General features: G+C 48.1%; 1 protein-coding gene across 2 annotated transcripts in view; it reads right to left on the minus strand.

Moving 5' to 3' along the window:
* Positions 1-3,989: 3,989 nt before the first annotated feature.
* The window catches only part of si:ch73-61d6.3 (occludin), a 35,494-nt gene continuing 20,639 nt past the window's right edge, over positions 3,990-18,844 (minus strand). For both annotated transcript variants that reach the window (XM_038777898.1, XM_038777899.1), the window contains exons 4-8: positions 15,470-15,609; positions 7,659-7,853; positions 6,593-6,764; positions 5,771-5,812; positions 3,990-4,427 (exon numbers count right to left, since the gene is read on the minus strand). In XM_038777898.1, the coding sequence (XP_038633826.1) occupies positions 4,320-4,427; positions 5,771-5,812; positions 6,593-6,764; positions 7,659-7,853; positions 15,470-15,609 (657 nt within the window). In that variant the 3' untranslated portion in view covers positions 3,990-4,319. The remainder of the gene's footprint in view (positions 4,428-5,770; positions 5,813-6,592; positions 6,765-7,658; positions 7,854-15,469; positions 15,610-18,844) is intronic.

Consider the following 18,844-nt stretch of genomic DNA (forward strand, 5'->3'; position numbering starts at 1 on the left):
TGGCATTGGGCGAGTGCGGATCCAGCTGCAGGCGATCTGGTTTGATTCTGATATCCATCTCTTAGTAAATCTGACTGTAATAAATTGATGTACGATCAATTGCACGAAAGACTCAGATTGGTACAACTGTGGCTTTATTAAAGTCAGATACGTGGCCTCCTGCTGCAGCTGGCGAAATGGCTGATCAGAAGGAGGACACGCATATTTATACGGCTCCTTGTGGGCGGAGCTAGCCGGCAGGGGCTACCGGCGGGCCTGTAGTGCAGGTCCTACCTTACATCCCCTAATACAGGTGTACACAGTGGTTCACCACAGTGTGCTGCCTGAAATAGTAGCTTTCCAAAATGGAATTGGATGACTATCTGAAAAGGAAAACTTGCAGAGCAGGGAGAGGGCGGCTAATTTGATATCTCTTTCAAAGAATTGCCACAGGCATAGTGGGCTTTTGTGTTGTAGCACTCTGTGATTCTATTATTTGACTCAGTTTATGACTGGATAAACACACTGGGGCGATTAAAAATAATGACTGAGCTTTAAGTCAATGCCACTGCTGCTGAGCAAACGTAATGTTAAATATATTTAAGATACAATTTATTCAAAAATACAAAAGGCTTCCTTAAAAAAAAATCATAATAAGCAGAACAGGATTAAAGTATAACTTTACAATGATTGGGAGTAGTTGCTGCACAAATAACGCGTAATAGGATTGCCAAAGCATTGCAATGAACCATAGGGCATCTCCTTAGAAAGCTCTTGAGCCTTGGAATCACATCATAGTAATATCAGGGACCGAGTGTCAAAATGGATTTACATCTCAAAATTGGGCCAAATTCTGTGGTCAAAGTATGATTCAGGGTATCTGTGTTCACCATTATTAAAGAGCAACCTGCCCAGCACTGGAAATTAATTTGTACACACAAATTCTCATTCCTTCAGATATTAATCATTGTTGGAGATTTTTAAAACATCTCTCTTAATCCCGCTTTTCTCTCCCTTTATTTTGCTTTCTGTACCTTGATTTTGACATTGAATTTAAAATAATTTAACAATACTTCAGATTAGTCTCTAAGTTGTTGATTAACAATTTTTAAAGTCTGGTTTAAGAGACAAACGTTTGCTTGCCATGTTCACTCGGGTCCCAGATCATTGTACAGGGCACTGCACCAAAATGGCTCTCTGTTCTTTTTTATTATTCGTTGGGATGCGGGCGATGTATGTGGGCGTTGCAGGCTGGGCCAGCATTTATTGCCCTTCCCCGAGGACTTATAAGAGTTAACCATTACTGTGGATCTGGAGTCGCATGTAGGCCAGGCCATGTAAGGACGACAGATTTCCTTCCTTAAAGGACATAATAATAATCTTTATTAGTGTCACAAGTAGTCTTGTTTAAGTAGGCTGGTTTAGCACACTTGGCTAAATCGCTGGCTTTTAAAGCTGACCAAGGCAGGCCAGCAGCACGGTTTAATTCCCGTACCAGCCTCCCCGAACAGGCGCCGGAATGTGGCGACTAGGGACTTTTCACAGTAACTTCATTTGAAGCCTACTCGTGACAATAAGCGATTTTCATTTCATTTTCATGTCTTACATTAATGCTGCAGTGAAGTTACTCTGAAAAGCCCCTAGTCGCCACATTCCGGTGCCTGTTTGGGTACAAAGAGGAAATTTAGAATGTCCAGTTTATCTAACAAGCACTTTCAGGACTAGTGGGAGGAAATCGCTGGCAGCACGGTAGCATTGTGGATAGCACAATCGCTTCACAGCTCCAGGGTCCCAGGTTCGATTCGGGCTTGGATCACTGTCTGTGCGGAGTCTGCACATCCTCCCCGTGTGTGCGTGGGTTTCCTCCGGGTGCTCCGGTTTCCTCCCACAGTCCAAAGATGTGCAGGTTAGGTGGATTGGCCATGATAAATTGCCCTTAGTGTCCAAAATTGCCCTTAGTGTTGGGTGGGGTTACTGGGTTATGGGGATAGGGTGGAGGTGTTGACCTTGGGTAGGGTGCTCTTTCCAAGAGCCGGTGCAGACTCGATGGGCCGAATGGCCTCCTTCTGCACTGTAAATTCTATGATTAAACCGGAGCACCCGGAGGAAACTCACGCAGACACGCTGAGAACTCTGCATGGACAGTGACCCAAGCTGGGAATCGAACCCGGGTACTTGCCACTGTGAAGCAACAGTGCTAACCACTGTGTTACTGTGCTGTCCTAGTGCACATTAGTGACCAGATGGTTTTTAGCCACAAACGACAATGGTTTCATGGTCATCATTAGACTTTTAATCAATTTTTTATTGAATTCAAATTTCACTGTCTGCCATGATGGGAATCGAACCTGGGTGCCCAGAGCATGACTCTGGGTCTCTGGATTACCAGTCAGCGGCAATACCACTTTGCCACTTCTGTAGCACATCCTAGTGCAAAACCCGCAGGAGAGTCTGCCAGTTAGTCTAAGTGTAAATGAATGGTTTGCACCAATCAATTATCGCCTCTTGACCATAAAATGTAGGCCAATATCTCAGACCTTTAGGGACCACGTGAATAGTTTAAATTCCTGTCAATTCCTGCACAGTTCAGTTTGCTAATACTAAATGACCTGTGTTCCTATTTAGAATTTCTTTCACCTAAAAACTGCCCTTTCCATATGCCCAGGCCCAAAATTGATCAGAGAATATCTATAAATGGAAACAGGATCAACCAGCGTGCGCTCCAAAGTGGGCCTATTCTAGGCTTCGCACTATTTCTTTAATCGATTAAATATGTCATTATTTCTAAAATTCTAAATTTCTTTGATTAGTCGCATTGAGATCAGTTAAGAGCAAAACATAACTTGGAAAAATCAATAAGAAAATTTCAAAATACACATCATTGGCAATACAGAAAGCTTCGGAGAAGCTATTTTGATTGCAAAGATTTGAGGAGCAGCCCCTGACACAGAAAATGGTCATACTGTGGTATTGATTAGGAGCTGTCCTCTCCACAGTCCATTATATTTCACCTGTATGATGATCACCCGAGTTCCAACGTCCACAGGAATGGAGTGTGGCGCGGATCAACACCGCTCATGGATTGAAGGCCGGAAAATGAACACTCACGCATCTAATAATTAAATCTCGGGGAAACCAAAGCCCTGGATCTTTGCCCCCCCCCCCCCCCCCCCCATCACATTTTCAGTTCCCTCCCCTCCAATTCTCTCTCTCCCTGGCCTCTACGCTATTCACAGCTTCCACGTCCTACTTAACCTCAAGTCGAACTAAGGACCCCGTTTAATCTCGGAACTTCAAGGCCACCCACCTCCACCTCCATGGTATTGTTCGTCTCTACCCTGTCTTGGTTCATCTGCTGCTGAAACCCTCATTACTGCCCCCTGTTACCTTCAGATGAAACTATTCAAATTCTCTCCTGAACCGCCTCCCAACTTCCCCCCCCCCCCCTCCTCCCCGCACAGATAAATTGAGCTCATCCAAAACTCTGCTGCCTGTGCTCTAACTCACATCACCCACCACCCCTGTGCTTCTGAACTTTATTGACGCCCAGTCCAGCAACCACCCACTGATGTCTCTGTACTCCTTTAATCTTGACCTCACCAGCATCCCCGATTTCCATCACTGCACTCTTGGCCGCCATGCCTTCCGCTGCCTGCGCCCTAAGCTTTGGAATCCCTTCCGAAACCTCTATGTTTCTCTCCCCTTTTAACAAAATACCTCTTTAAAAGCCTCTCTCTGTGCCCCAGCATTTGGTCATATATCTGCCTAGGTGATCCGGTGTCAATCTATGCCTCGCAAAGCCACTGTGAAGTCACTTGGGATGTTTTACTCAAGGTGCCATCATAACGAGGCAGAGGGAAGAGCTCAAGTAATTTGATTTAATGATGATTGATTTTCCCCCACGTATTGGATGACCTGGGTTGAATGGCCTGTGGATTGATTCGTCCAGTGGGTTCTAAGCTGTGATTGAAGTTGTGCATTGACATTTCCCATGTTTAATCCGCCAAGTCTCATCTGTCTGTTTATTCGTCGGCCACGCATGGAATACCACTTAAACATTTCTCAGTCTCATGCATTCAGGAGTGAAATTGTCACAAAAACTGTTGTAGGAACGGAGTCAGCATGCGTCATCCTTCCCCTGTTCAAAGTCTGGCCTCAATTCAGGCTCTCTGTGAACCTGGACATCGCCCCACAGGTAGAGTTTATGACTGGAGTTTGGAATCTTCGCTAAAATCTGCAGGATATTTCCCAGTTTTCATGATGTGGGCTGTGGATAGGGTTGGGGATGGGGACAGAAGGGGGAAAAGGGCAGAAGAAGCTCAAGGACGATGAGACCCCTCTCAAACGTACTCTCGCTGACGGTCATACTCGCTGACCATCCGCTTAATGTGGGAGAGTTTGCTCTTCAACCGCTTGCTCTGCAGACGCTTGCTTTGATAATCAGAGGTCTGGAAGAGCAGGAAAGATAAGAACATATCAAGAAAAATCTAACTCAGTGCACAAATCTATTCTGCTTTGTCAATATTTGTTTCTCCTCTTTAAAATCAGCTTCATACGCAAGAAGACAAGGTCCATCAGTGATTGGGAATCAAGTATTTTCTATTTCTGGCATCTAATGCCCCATCAAACACTCCCAGGACAGGTACAGCACAGGGTGAGATACAGAGTAAAGCTCCCTCTACACTGTCCCCATCAAACACTCCCAGGACAGGTACAGCACAGGGTGAGATACAGAGTAAAGCTCCCTCTACACTGTCTCCATCAAACACTCCCAGGACAGGTACAGCACAGGGTGAGATACAGAGTAAAGCTCCCTCTACACTGTCCCCATCAAACACTCCCAGGATAGGTACAGCACGGGGTTAGATACAGAGTAAAGCTCCGTCTACACTGTCCCCAACAAACACTCCCAGGACAGGTACAGCACAGGGTGAGATACAGAGTAAAGCTCCCGCTACACTGTCCCCATCAAACACTCCCAGGACAGGTACAGCACGGAGTTAGTTACACAGCCCAAGTGACTCAGCACACACCCACCATCAGACCAGAAGGTGTCTGATTGGCAGCGTTCATCATCACATTGAGCCACGTGCTGGGGAGTTTATTTATTAGGAATATTATTGGATGTACACTGCAGGCTGTATAATCAACAGACAGTGATTTGAATGGGATTAAGATCAGAAAATGCTGGAAATGCTGAGCAGATCTTGCAGCATCTGAGTGACAGAGAAACGAGTTATTGTGTCAGTCCTGTGACTTTTTATCAGAACTCCATTCTCAGTTGTGGTGAAATGTGCTTCTTCTGAAACGTTGACCGCTGTTTCATTAAATGAGAACAAAGTCCCATAGCCAGCGCATTTAGCCGCGTTTGCCCCGGCACTAACTCAACTCGGGTTTGATAGGGGGCCTCCGTGGGGAATACGTGGCCGAGTTCCATAGCGGAGATCGTCATCGCAGTAAACGAGGCTATGTATGGTGTAGCGAGAGATCAGGGCATCATTTTTAAAAGATATCCCGATCTCCGGAGCCTCCGACGCGTTAGAGCTCGAAGGCATTGCGAGCCGGGTAGATCCTGGGAGCGGGGTCTCCCAGCTTCTATTGGCCACATTGCCCCACGCCGCGCTGCTTTTCGGCCACAGCGTGGTTGTTCGATCGCGCCCTTGAACTCTGTTTCTCTCTCTACAGGTACTGCCGGACCAGCTTTAGCTGCTTTGATTCCAGATTTCCAGCATCTGCAGCATTTCAGGTATCGCTTTGCAATGAATGGAATATCTACGAGAGACGCACTGACCTTCTTGAAGTTCTTTAATCTGTTGTATTCCTCAGCAACTCCCTGAAACAAAGCAAAGCAAGCACTAAAACAGAGTGGACAATGGACTGTTCTAAAACTCTACGTGGCAATGCAGGGATTTTGTGAATGGATGAATGATGCCGGTATGGTGGGGAGGGGAGGTGGAGTGGGGGGGGGGGGGGGGGGGGGCTTGGTGATCTGCATTTTACCTTGAAGTGCTGAAATAAGCAGTGTGGTGAATGTAACTCCGTAATTCACACTGTATTGTATGTACATGAGACCATGCATTTGTAAGCGCAGTTGCGTTGCCCGACCACTAGGGGGAGTAGCGCTGGGAATGCTTAGGAGTTTGTACAGGGCTCCACCCTTGGCTCCTCCCATGACTCCTCCCCCTGGACTGCTGTATAAATACCAATGCTCAGAGCCAGTTGTTCAGTTCATCAAGAGTTCAACGCGGAACAGGCTGGCTGTGTTGTAAGTAGATTAAAACCACTGTTCATATCTTAAAGCACGTGTCTAGTGAATTGATGGTTTCATCAAGCAGATCTCTGTGACCTGAATTCAGAATTATCCCCAACAAAGCAGCAGCACCCACATTGTCTCCTTTCCAAAGTCACAGGTTTCAAACCGGAGCAAAGCAGCTAAAGGAAATATGAGAATACGCGAGCCGAACGGTTTGGGGTTGGGATTGGATCGTTGAGGTTCCCGGAGGATCCAAAGTTACAGTGTTTAAACTGGAGTCCTCCGGGCTACTTCCATTACCGTGCATTGTGATGAGGGAGGTGGGGAGGTGGGGGGGGGGGGGGGGGGGAGTCTCCGCACCTGATAGTTCGGGTCATCCTCAGTCAAAACGTCGAGTCGCTTGCTCAGGAAATTAATCTGATTGTTGGTTTCATCCATTTCCGCACAAAGCTGTTTGTATTCCCGATGATCAGTGTCAAATTCCTGCTTGTATTCCTGCCGTATGGGGTCAGAGGTTATGGGAGGGTACAAGCTGATAGGACAAGACAAAACGTGGTTAGAACATGACCCTTTGTAATGCTACTCTCCCCCGCCCCCTCCCCCAGCATCTTTAGCACAGACAAGATGATGTACCATCAATTGAACGCGAGACAAGTTGCTGAACAACAGTATGGCTTCAATCTGCTAGATGTTAGCCCTGCGGTCGATTACAGTAGAAGGACGACTGCCAGGAGAGCTGGGTATTTATACCCCGCCCTGGAGGCGGGGTTAACTCAGCCTCTCGACCAATCGGGGAGCCGTCACATGACTGGTTCTCAACCAACCGGTCGAGAGGCACATGACCGACCAGGGCCAATGGTAAGCCGGTGTTCTGCACCAATGGCAGGCAGCTATGCTAATCATACCACCACACAAGACAAAGGCAAAACAAAGGAGGGGGCAAGGCTCAACATTATGAATCATTTGCATTCATGTCGTGCCTTTCACAACCCCCAGGGCGTCCCAGTGGAGTGCTGCACTGTCAGAGGTGCCACCCTTCAGAAGAGACGCTAAACCGAGGCCCCACCTGACTTCTCAGGTGAGTATTACAGATTCCACAGGCACTATTCAAACCTGGAGGCAAGAGTTCCTCCAGGAACATGTCCAGAGTTGGCAGCTCCACCCTGGATATTGCAATGATGCTATTTATATGGGTAAGACTCTGTCTGGAAAGTGCTCAAGCTTCTTATATCGGGAAGAGCTTCTGCATAGAAGGAGTGATGCTTTCTGAAGCAAGAACTTGCATTTCCATTGCGCCTCCCATGAGCTCACAATATCAGCGAATGAAGTGCTTTTTGAAGTACGGTCACACAGAATCCCGCCCTATGTTTAAGAGGCTGCTTTATGGCTGCAACACTGGAAATATCGGAGGAATCCTGCTGCCTACCTGTCCCATTCCTCATCATCCATGTCATCGCCGGATTCCGCTCCTGTTGTGTAATCGGTCTCGTATTGAGATTCTTCCACCTCGGACCTGCCCCGTCTCCTCCTTCTCTTCCTTCGATTGGCTGGAGGCTTCTTTGCTGTTTCTTCAGATGGAGTGGAGCTGAAGTTCCTCGAGGGGTAGGAGGCAGGATTATACCTGGCAACCAATCACAAACAATAAAACACTCACTGGTTTTCGGAAACACAAGTAATGTTTCCCAGGGTAAAGATTCCGACTATTGCCCCCCCCCCCCCCCCAACCCATCAACAAGTTTGATCACCTGGAATGTGCGAGGCTTGGGAGGAGCCTGTGAGGATGGTAAAGGTTTTTTTCCCCCATTTAAAGGGTTTGGGGGCCCATGTGGTGTTCCTGCAAGAAATGTACCTGCGGGTGCGGGACCAGGTCAGGTTGCGGAAGGCCTGGGTGAGCCAAGTCTTTCACTCCGGGTTTGACAGTAGGGTAGGGGGCCTGGTGTTTCTGGTCAGCAGGAGGGTTCGCTTTCAGGCGGGGGCAGTGGAGGCTGATCTGGGGGGGGTGTTCTGTGATTGTTACGGGTACTCTAGAGGGAAGGGCTATGCTGCTGGTTAATGTGTCTGCTTCAAGTTGGGACAATGTGATGCTTATGAGATGATTGTTGGCTGCTATTCCAAAGTTAAATACACACCAACTGAAGGGAGTTCCTGTTTTTTTGTAGCCGATGCACAGGGTGTATTCTATTTTTTTTTGTTATGAGTAGGACCCTGCTCCCCAGGGCAAAAGGGCGCAGCGTATTTGGCTATGGTCATCTCCAATCATGCGGACATTTGGCAGGCCTGAAGTTGGAGACGGGGTGGGCGGATCATACGGGTTGAAGGTTAGACGTGGGACTTTTATCTAATCTTGGGTTTTGCACGAAGATCTCTCGGACTATGTGTGATGGAACGAGAATGGGATGGTCTTGTCATCCACTGTGAAGAGTTGAGCAGGTCTTGGGGGGGTGGTGGTCAGGTGCATTCAGGTATTTTCAGCTACGGGATTTTGTTCGCCAGGCATTTCCGACATTCCCGCCTCTACCTTGCTGGAAAGGATACTCTCCTGTGAGGGGTCGGAGGAGGGCAGCATGTCCGGGATATACGTGTGGATCATGGGGGAAGAACAGGTTTCGGTAGAGGAAGTGAAGGCCAGGTGGGAGGAGGAGTTGGAGCCCATTGTGGAGGAGGAGGCGTGGGGTGAAAGCGACACCACCCTGAACGAGGGTGAGGCGGAGTTCGATTCAGCTACAGGTGGTGTTTAGCACGCACCTCATGAGGTCCAGGATGAGTCGATTTTTTTGTAGGGTCGAGGATAAATGTGAGCGGTGCTCGCGAGGGTCTGTTTACCACACTCCTCACAGGTCCTGGTCCTGCCCTAAGCTGGTGGGTTTTGGGGGTCTTTTTGTCGCAGCATATCGATTATCCTGAATGTGGCTCTGGAGCCATGCCTGTTATGGGCAGCACGGTAGCATAGTGGTTAGCACTACAACTTCACAGTGCCAGAGGACCAGGTTCGATTCCCAGCTTGGGTCACTGTCTGTGTAGATTCTGCACGTTCTCCCCGTGTCTGTGTGGGTTTCCTCCGGGCGCTCCAGTTTCCTCCCACAAGTCCCAAAAGACGTGCTGTTAGGTAACTTGGACTCTCTGAATTCTCCCTCTGTGCACCCAAACAGGTGCCGGAATGTGGCAACTAGGGGCTTTTCACAGTAACTACATTGCAGCGTTAATGTAAGCCTACTTGTGACAATAAAGGTTGTTATTATTAGTAGCTGTATTTGGGGTGTCAGACCTGCCGGAGCTGAGGACGGGGGAGGAGGCGCGTGGGTGGATGAACCAGCATTTGCCACGTTGCTGGCACAACGGTGGAATTTGCGGAGTTGGAGACAGACGTACACCACCTCGCGCCAGGACAAGGCTGCGTGATTGGATGGAGTTCTTCTACCTTGAGAAGGTCAAGTACACGATGAAGGGGTCGATCGATGGGTTCTATCGTAGATGTCGACCGTTCACTTTGCACTTTAAGGATTTGGACACTTGGCTGTTGGGGGGTGGGGGGGTGGGGGGGGGAGGTGGGCAGGGAGAGAGGAGAAGGATCTCTCCGTAAATGCTGAGTTTATCCAGCATTTCCTGTTTCTCTTTCAGATTACCAGCATTCACAGTATTTTGCTTTCATTGATATAAATTATAACTGGTTGGCATTAGGATATTGTCATACATTCTCTAACTCGAATACTAATTTGAAGAATCATTGAGGCATCTGTCAAATCTTCTTTATTAATCAAGTCAATTAGTTAACAAACCGCAAACCCTCATATTAAGCGTACGTGATATAAAGGCACCAACAGACTCACATACCAAAGACACCTTCAGGAGATGGCAAGTGCGTCATCTTGACTGCTTACTCCAACCTCAGCAATCTGAGCTCGAAAGTCCCCAGGAGCTCTTGAATCTTTTTATATCTTAATCATCTTCTAATGTAATGTCATCGTATCACCAAATTGTAACTGCATCTGGTTAATCACCCACACCTCCCCCAAGGGGCAGTGTTGGGACTACTGTTCTTTTTGATTTTTAAAAAAAAGTATTTTTATTCCAAGTTTTCAACATTTTTACATTTTACAATAACAAACCCACCCAACACATTAACCCCCCCCCCAGCCACCCATACGTCCCTCTCCCGCCCCCTCCCTCAGCAGTCAACGGTAACCAACTCTCCAAAATGCAGAATGAACAAACTCCAGCTCTTGCAGAACCCATCACTCAATCACTCAACCCCACTTAGAGCAAATTTCACTTTCTGCAGGTCTAAGAACTCCAACAGGCCCCCCCCCCCCCCCCCCCCCACCCACCCCCCCACGCCGGGACACGGGTGGAGAAGCAGACCCTCATCCCCAAACAACACCCGCCTGTGAGCAATTAGCGAGGCAAAGTTAAAATATCGACCCCCCCCCCAGCTCCGGCCGGTCTGACACCCTGAATATGGCTTCTAGAGGACCGGGCTCCACGTCCACATGCAAAACCCCCAAAATGGTGCTGAACACCGTCCTCCAAAGCATTTCCAGCTTCGGGCAGGACTAAAACGTATGTCCATGATTCACAGGGCCCCTCCCACATCGCTCACAGACATCCTCCACACCTCCGACCATCCTGGACTTTGTCAGGTGCGTCCTGTACACTACCTTCAGCTGTATCAGCCCCAGCCTCGCACACCAAACTGAGGCATTCACCCTCTGCAGCACCTCACAGTGCCCCTCCTCCAGTGCCGCCCCCAGCTCTTCCTCCCACTTAGCCTTAAACCCCTCCAACCTCCTCCAAAATCCTCCCGTAAATCACTGAGACGAGACGACGCCCTTCTGCAATCCGTCCGCTTCCAGCGAGGAGGAGGCAGGCGCTATCGGAATGGTTGGGAAGACCTTCCTCGCAAAGTCCCACACCCGCACGTACCGGAACCTCTCTCCCCCCCCCCCCCCCCCCCCCCACCCCCCTCTGCGCCAACCCAAACTTCTCATTCAGCTCCTCCAAGCTCACAAACCACCCTCCCAGAAACAAATATCTTCATCTCCCCCTAATCCCATTCTCCTCCCATCCTCGGAATTGCGCATCCATCCTCCCCGGCTCAAATCCATGATGTTCCCCCACTGTCAACACCCGCCCCCCCCCTCCCTCCCCCTCCCCCCGGATCTGCTCACAACCTAAATTTCGGCCGAAAGTGCCTCCGAATCTTCAGCGTCGCTACCACCACAGGACTCACTTCCCTGGAGCCATAGGGAGCGGTGCCGTTGCCAACGCCCGCACCCCTAAACTTTTAGAAAATGATAGTCAGGCCCCAACTGGAGGATTGTGTTTGATTCTGGACAGGGCTCATTAGGATGGTCGGCCATTGGACAGGGTGCGGAGGATATTTACTAGAATGGGACTAGGGATGAGAGACCTCTTATAGAACAGTACAGCACAGAACAGGCCCTTCGGCCCTCGATGTTGTGCCGAGCAATGATCACCCTACTTAAACCCACGTAACCCGTATACCCGTAACCCAACAATCCCCCCATTAACCTTACACTACGGGCAATTTAGCATGGCCAATCCACCTAACCCGCACATCTTTGGACTGTGGGAGGAAACCGGAGCACCCGGAGGAAACCCACGCACACACGGGGAGGATGTGCAGACTCCACACAGACAGTGACCCAGCCGGGAATCGAACCTGGGACCCTGGAGCTGTGAAGCATTGATGCTAACCACCATGCTACCATGAGGCCCTACTCAGTTAATGAGTAGAGACTGGAGAAGCTGTGATTGTTTTCTGTTATGTTTTCAGAGGTTTTACTTTTATTCACAATATAGACAAAGGATGACCAGGTTGCTACACCGTAGGTTACTGTGGTAGTATGACTAGGGGTATTACGGTACCTGGTAGTGTGAGCTGCCATTGGTGCAGAGGACTCGCTGCCCATTGGCCCAGGTATGTCATGTGCCTCTCAGCCGATTGGCTGAGAGGTAGGTAGCTCCGCCTATGCGGTGGGGTATAAGAACCCATGTTCCCCGACAGTCGGCCATTCTTCTGTACGTCTGCTGCCGGGTACACTTCTTGTGTATTAAAGCCTATCGTTCGGACTTTATCTACGTTCCGTGTCCATTGATTGTGCATCAGTTACTTAACCAGTTGTCAGTGTTTATTGCAGAGGTGTTGCTTGCTCACAGTTGTTTGGATATAGTTGTAAAACCTTTTGGCTGTCCTGTGTCCCCTTTTTTTATCCCCATCCTGCTGCCTCCTGCCTTGATCTACAGTCTTCTGGTTAGCTGCTGCAACCTTACTGCGCCATTTATAATAATAATCATTACTATTATCACAAGTAGGCTTACAATAACACTGCAGTGAAGTTACTGTGAAAATCCCCTGGTCGCCACATTCCGGCGCCTGTTGGGGTACGCTGAGGGAGAATTCCCAGAATGTCCAACTCATCTAACAAGCACATCTTTCGGGAACTGTGGGAGGAAACCGGAGCATCCGGAGGAAACCCACGCAGTCTCGGGGAGAACATGCAGACTCCACACAGACAGAGACCCAAGGCGGGAATCGAACCCGGGTCCCTGGCGCTGTGAAGCAACAGTACTTCACGGTGCTGTTAAACTATAGATTGTGGGCAAAGCTGGAACACCCCTGTCCAGTTGGGCCAGGCTACGATGTCCCCTCTAAGTTCTGTGGCAGAACCTGTGATGTTGTTTTATAGACTTGGCAAGCTGCTAATCGGCGTACGTAGGATTCTCAGCCAGCTCCTATCGTTGCCTGTGGTTAGTGAAGCCAGTCAGAAACCTTCAGGAAAGAAGGCGGGTCTTCTGGAGAGTTCTATCTTTTGTTCAGCTAGTAGGGAACCTCAAGAATCTCTCGCTCCTTCTCTCTCTCTGCCAGATGATTTGAAAAGGCATTCTAACCAAATTGGTGAAGACTTTCTTGTTTAAAGGGCCACAGACAGCCATCAGGACTGGGGAAAAAGTTGGGGCGGCACGGTGGCTAGCTGTGGACCCAGATTCGATCCAAGCTCCGGATCACTGTCCATGTGGAGTTTGCACATTCTCCCCGTGTCTGTGTGAGTCTCACCCCTCAACCCAAAGATGTGCAGGGTAGGTGGATTGGCCACAAAAAATTGCCCCTTAACTGGAAAAAAATAATAATTGGGTACTCTAAATTTTTTTTTAAAAAAAGAACTGGGAAAGAAATCTTGAATGTGAAAGTGAAAGCATTTTTCTCAAACGTCAGTAAACTTCGAACTGTGTGTAAGGGGTTGGGAAGAACGCAAAATTGAGAATATTTCTTAAAGTTCCGATGTGGAGCTCAGACAAAGAAGAATAAACCTATGTTTAACCAGTAATCTCACAAGGAGATGAAACTCCATCTGGTGGCAGATGAACAGAAAAGCACTGATCTGAACATCCTGTGTCCAGCACCATCTGATGGCCAATGATGAGGATTACATCTTGCACCTAACTCCATCTGGTGGCCGAAGGGCAGAATTACACCAACCTGGACTTTAAATTTTTTTTAAATTCTTTCCAATAACGGGGCAATTTAGCGTGGTCAATCCACCTAGGCTGCACATCTTTGGATTGTGGGGGCGAAACCCACGCAAACACGGGGAGAATGTGAGGCAGCAATGCTAACCCACTGCACCACCGTCCTGGTCCTACCAAATTGAAACTCTTGGGTAAAATGCAATCTGGTGATCGAAGGATGGAAATGCGCCAACCTGAAGCTCTTGAGTAAATTTATTTCCAAGAGGCCACAACCACAGCAGTGAAGCCTCATCTCAAACCTACTCTTTAGTGGCGCAGCGCAGTCTCACGGCGCCGAGGTCCCAGGTTCGATCCCGGCTCTGGGTCACTGTCCGTGTGGAGTTTGCACATTCTCCCCATGTCTCTGTGGGTCTCACCCCCCCACAACCCAAAGATGTGCAGAGTAGGTGGACTGGCCGTGCTAAATTGCCCCTTAATTGGTAAAAATAATTGGGTACTCTAAATTTATTTTTAAAAACCTACCCTTTAATCCCCATTTTTTATTTCTCACCAACCCTTACCTTGTGCCAATCTTCTGTGTGTCTGGGTGGAGGGTGGGATAAGGTCTTGGGATTACATGGTCTGGTAGACCATTATCCTGTTATTTCTTTATATATTCATCTTTTCCTCTCTTCACTAATAAACAGTTTGTTAATGTTTTACTTGTAAATCTGATGTCTGTAACTCATCGGAGCAGTCAAGGAGTAAAAAGCTTTGGAAAACACGATTATTGGTTAAAACCCCTGGGTCTGTGGGGTTGGGATTGACCGCTCACTCGCGCAGGGTATCATAACACAGTCTAAGAGTGAAGAGAGGGAAAATCTACTCCGATTATGTCACCATGTAACCATCTGACACACTACCCAGAGAGGGATTGGTTACAATACAAAGCATTCTCTTCAGAGCAGAGAAGGTTAAGGGGAGATTTAATAGCAGTGTTGAAAATCATGAGAAATTGTTTCCATTGGAGAGGAAAATCAGGGAAGGTATAAAACTAGTGGCCAAACCAAAACTCATCAGTTTCCTACAAGGTAAGCTTAGGTTAAAATTCCCATCCTTACAAATAATTATCCAAAACCTTTCCCAAACCATCTACCCCACTTGATTTTAACACCTAGTGTAAAAGGACCAGGAGCGTCACGGTGCCACGGTAGTTAGCACTGCTGCTTCACAGCGCCAGGGACCTGGGTTCAAAGTTGGGTAACAGTCGGTGTCCAGTTTGCCTCTTCTCCCCGTGTCTGCTTGGGCTTCCTCCCACAGTCCAAAGATGTGCAAGTTAGGTGGATTGGTCATTCTAAATTGTCCCTTAGCGTCCAAAGGTTAGATGAGATTGCAGGGATAGGACGGGGGTAGTGGGCCTATGTAGGGTGCTCTGTCAGAGAGTCTATGTAGGCTCGATGGGCCCAATGGCCTCCTTTTGCCCTGTCGGGATTCTATGACCAGAGGGGGAAGGAGGAGAATTTTTCTTTATGCAATGAGTTGTTCTGATTACGAAAAGGCGATGGAAGGAGAAACTAATAATACCTTTCAAAAGGGAATTGGATATATACTTGAAGGGGAAATAATGTCCAGGGCTATGGGGAAAGAGCATTGAGGTAGGATTAACTGGATCGCTCTACCAAAGAGCTAGTATTGCCATGATGGGCTGAATGGCCTCCTTCTATGCTACATGATTATTCATTGTATCATTTGGTCACACTTGCCACTTACTGATTGTGATTCTCCAAATTATATGTGGATGGCTGTGAATTATACTCATTGATGCTCGTCATATTGACACCATTGGCTGGTTTGTCGAAGAATTGAACGGTTTCCGTTTCATCGTGACCTCCTTCTGGAACAGTCTTCACCTGAAAGACCAGAAAGATGCAAGCAGTGAGTGACTTGATAGATCAATTACCTCCTATTGCTTTCACATAATGGCCACTTCAGAACTGACCTGCTGTATTTTGATTGAGATGAATTATTAGGAGAATGGTGAAAGGCAGCAGGGTCAACAGATAGGTTATAATGATAATCTTTATTGTCACAAGTATGCTTACATTAACACCGCAATAAAGTTACTGTGAAAAGCCCCTAGTCGCCACATTCCGGCGCCTGTTCAGTTACACAGAGGGAGAATTCAGAATGTCCAATTCACCTAACAGCATGTCTTTTGGGACTTGTGGGAGGAAACTAGAGCACCCGGAGGAAACCCACGCAGACACAGGGAGAACGTGCAGACTCCACATGCAGAGTGACCCAAGCCGGGAATCGAACCTGGGACCCTGGAGCTGTGAAGCAACAGTGCTACCCACTGTGCTACCATGCTGCCCATGAAGGAATGAGCAGTAGAGTGGGATTAGACTGGGTAGGCCATTAAAGGATGGGGCCGTGAACATGAGAGTGAGATTTGACTGGTAAGGTATTAAAGGGTAGAGAGTGAGCAGGAGAGAGGGATTTGACTGGGTCGGGTAGTAAAGTGTGTGTGTGGAACAAGGGGGGGGGCGGGAAAGAGTGGGATTAGACTGGGTGGCTTGTGAAGAAAATCAGTAGCCGGATTTGATGGGCTGAATGGCATGTTTCTATTCTGGAATATTCTGTAATTCAGACCAAAATTCAAACTGGAGAAAGACAGTTGTATTTATACAGCATTTCACCACCTTTTTATAATCGAACAACAGCATTTCATTCCATCTCGATGCGTGTCACACCCTCAAATTACTCAGAGTAAATGTTTGGGATTGGGTTGCATCACTAAGGAACATTGCCAAGACGCCAGTAGACCTCACTTTGCTCTCCTTCTCCAGAGCCCCTTAACATTTTAAGAACTCTTTGAAATAATGGAACAAGTATAGGGAGCTCTAATTTCAGATGTCATCTGAAAAATGGCATTTAAGAATGGAGTTTCGGCGAACAGGGCTTCTCAATGCAAGAAATGAGACTAAGTGCGGCCGCGACTCTGCGTTCCCCACTGAGGCCCCGTATCTAACTGGAGTTGCGTTACGTAGCGTTGCTGTGTTTCTCTAAACTGTGCGAAACACCCAGGTAAGCGCACTCACTATGGGACATTGTTTCTCATATCCCACCACCCACCTTCTCCCATATCCCAGAATCCCACCCACCCACATTCTTCCCATAGAACATAGAACATAGAACAGTACAGCACAGAACAGGCCCTTCGGCCCTCGATGTTGTGCCGAGCAATGATCACCCTACTTAAACCCACGTAACCCGTATACCCGTAACCCAACAATCCCCCCATTAACCTTACACTACGGGCAATTTAGCATGGCCAATCCACCTAACCCGCACATCTTTGGACTGTGGGAGGAAACCGGAGCACCCGGAGGAAACCCACGCACACACAGGGAGGACGTGCAGACTCCACACAGACAGTGACCCAGCCGGGAATCGAACCTGGGACCCTGGAGCTGTGAAGCATTGATGCTAACCACCATGCTACCGTGAGGCCCCTATCCCTCAATCCCACCCACCCACCTTCTCCTCAATCCCACCTGCCCACCTCCTCCCCAAATTCCTCAATCCCACCTCTCTTCTAAATTAATTCACACTTTCAATTTCAAAGGCCCCTCCCTGGTAATATAGTCTTCTCGACCAATGTTTGGATGAAATGTTTCAACAAACATAATAGGAACGGGAGGAGGCTATTCAACTACTGGAGCCTGCTCTGCCGATCAATTAGATCAGAGCTGATCCGCGCCTCAATCCCATATCCTTTGCCAAACAGAAACATCATCCATCATAGTCACAGCATCTTAGTATCAGTAGGTTGGGTTGAAAGCAAATTCCATTTGTCTGAAAAGGGTATCACAAGATCCTCCTTCATACCTTCAGCTTACTGCTGAGACTTAAACCCTTCACTATAGGCGAGCCAGTACAAGAGAATTGACAAACTTCACTTAATAAGAATATTAATAATCTTTTATTGTCACAAGTATGAAGTTACTGTGAAAAGCCCCTAGTCGCCAAATTCCGGCGCCAGTTCGGGTAAGCTGATACGGGAATTGAACCCACGCTGCTGGCCTTGTTCTGCATCACAAATCAGCTGTTTAGCCCTTGAAAGAAAACAGGGATATTAATCTGGAACCGATTCAAAACGTCAACCCAGGGGGAGTGACTAGAAAGATAGACCAAATAGCATTCTGCATCTCACCCATGCTGTGTCACGCGTGATGGAAGCTCAGTGTTGGGTGAATGCGATTGTGTTGGTGACATTATGGGCAGTACCAATGCACATTGGTTAGCACAGTTGCTCCACAGCTCCAGGGGTCCCAGATTCGATTCCCGGCTTGGGTCACTGTCTGTGCAGCGTCTGCACGTTGTCCCCGTGTGTGCGTGGGTTTCCTCCGGATGCTCCGGTTTCCTCCCACAGTCCAATGATGTGCAGGTTAGGTGGATTGGCCATGATAAATTGCCCTTAATGTCCAAAAAACGGTTAGGTGGGGTTACGGGGATAGGGTGGAGGCGTGGGCATCCGTGGGGTGCTCTTTCCAAGGGCCGGTGCAGACTCGATGGGCCCAATGGCCTCCTTCTGCACTGTAAATTCTAACCAATGTGCAGAGGTAGGGCCCATCCAATAGGATAGCAGCTGCCTGGAAATAGTCTTGCAGAGTAACCTGGATCAGGGTCAAAGGGGTTAAGTGACGCTAAATTCGAATTTTAGAAGCCTCTTGATTGTCGGGTGACTTGCATTTCTGTAGAGCCTTTCACAATCTTGGTACCAAAGTGGCAATGAAATACTTTCTGAAATGTACAGTAAGAAGTCTTACAACACCAGGTTAAAGTCCAACAGGTTTGTTTCAAACACTAGCTTTCGGAGCACTGCTCCTTCCTCAGGTGACTGGAGAGGTGTGTTCCAGAAACATATATATAGACAAAGTCAAAGATGCCAGACAATGCTTAGAATGCGAGCATTTGCAGGTAATCAAGTCTTTACAGATCTAGAGATAGGGGTAACCCCAGGTTAAAGAGGTGTGAATTGTCTCAAGCCAGGACAGTTGGTAGGATTTCTCAAGCCCAGTGGTGGGGGATGAATGTACCACGGTACATACCCGTGCGACTCGGCCAACGTTGTCTGCCTCG

This window comes from Scyliorhinus canicula, chromosome 18 (assembly GCF_902713615.1).
Source record: "Scyliorhinus canicula chromosome 18, sScyCan1.1, whole genome shotgun sequence".
NCBI lineage: Eukaryota > Metazoa > Chordata > Chondrichthyes > Carcharhiniformes > Scyliorhinidae > Scyliorhinus > Scyliorhinus canicula.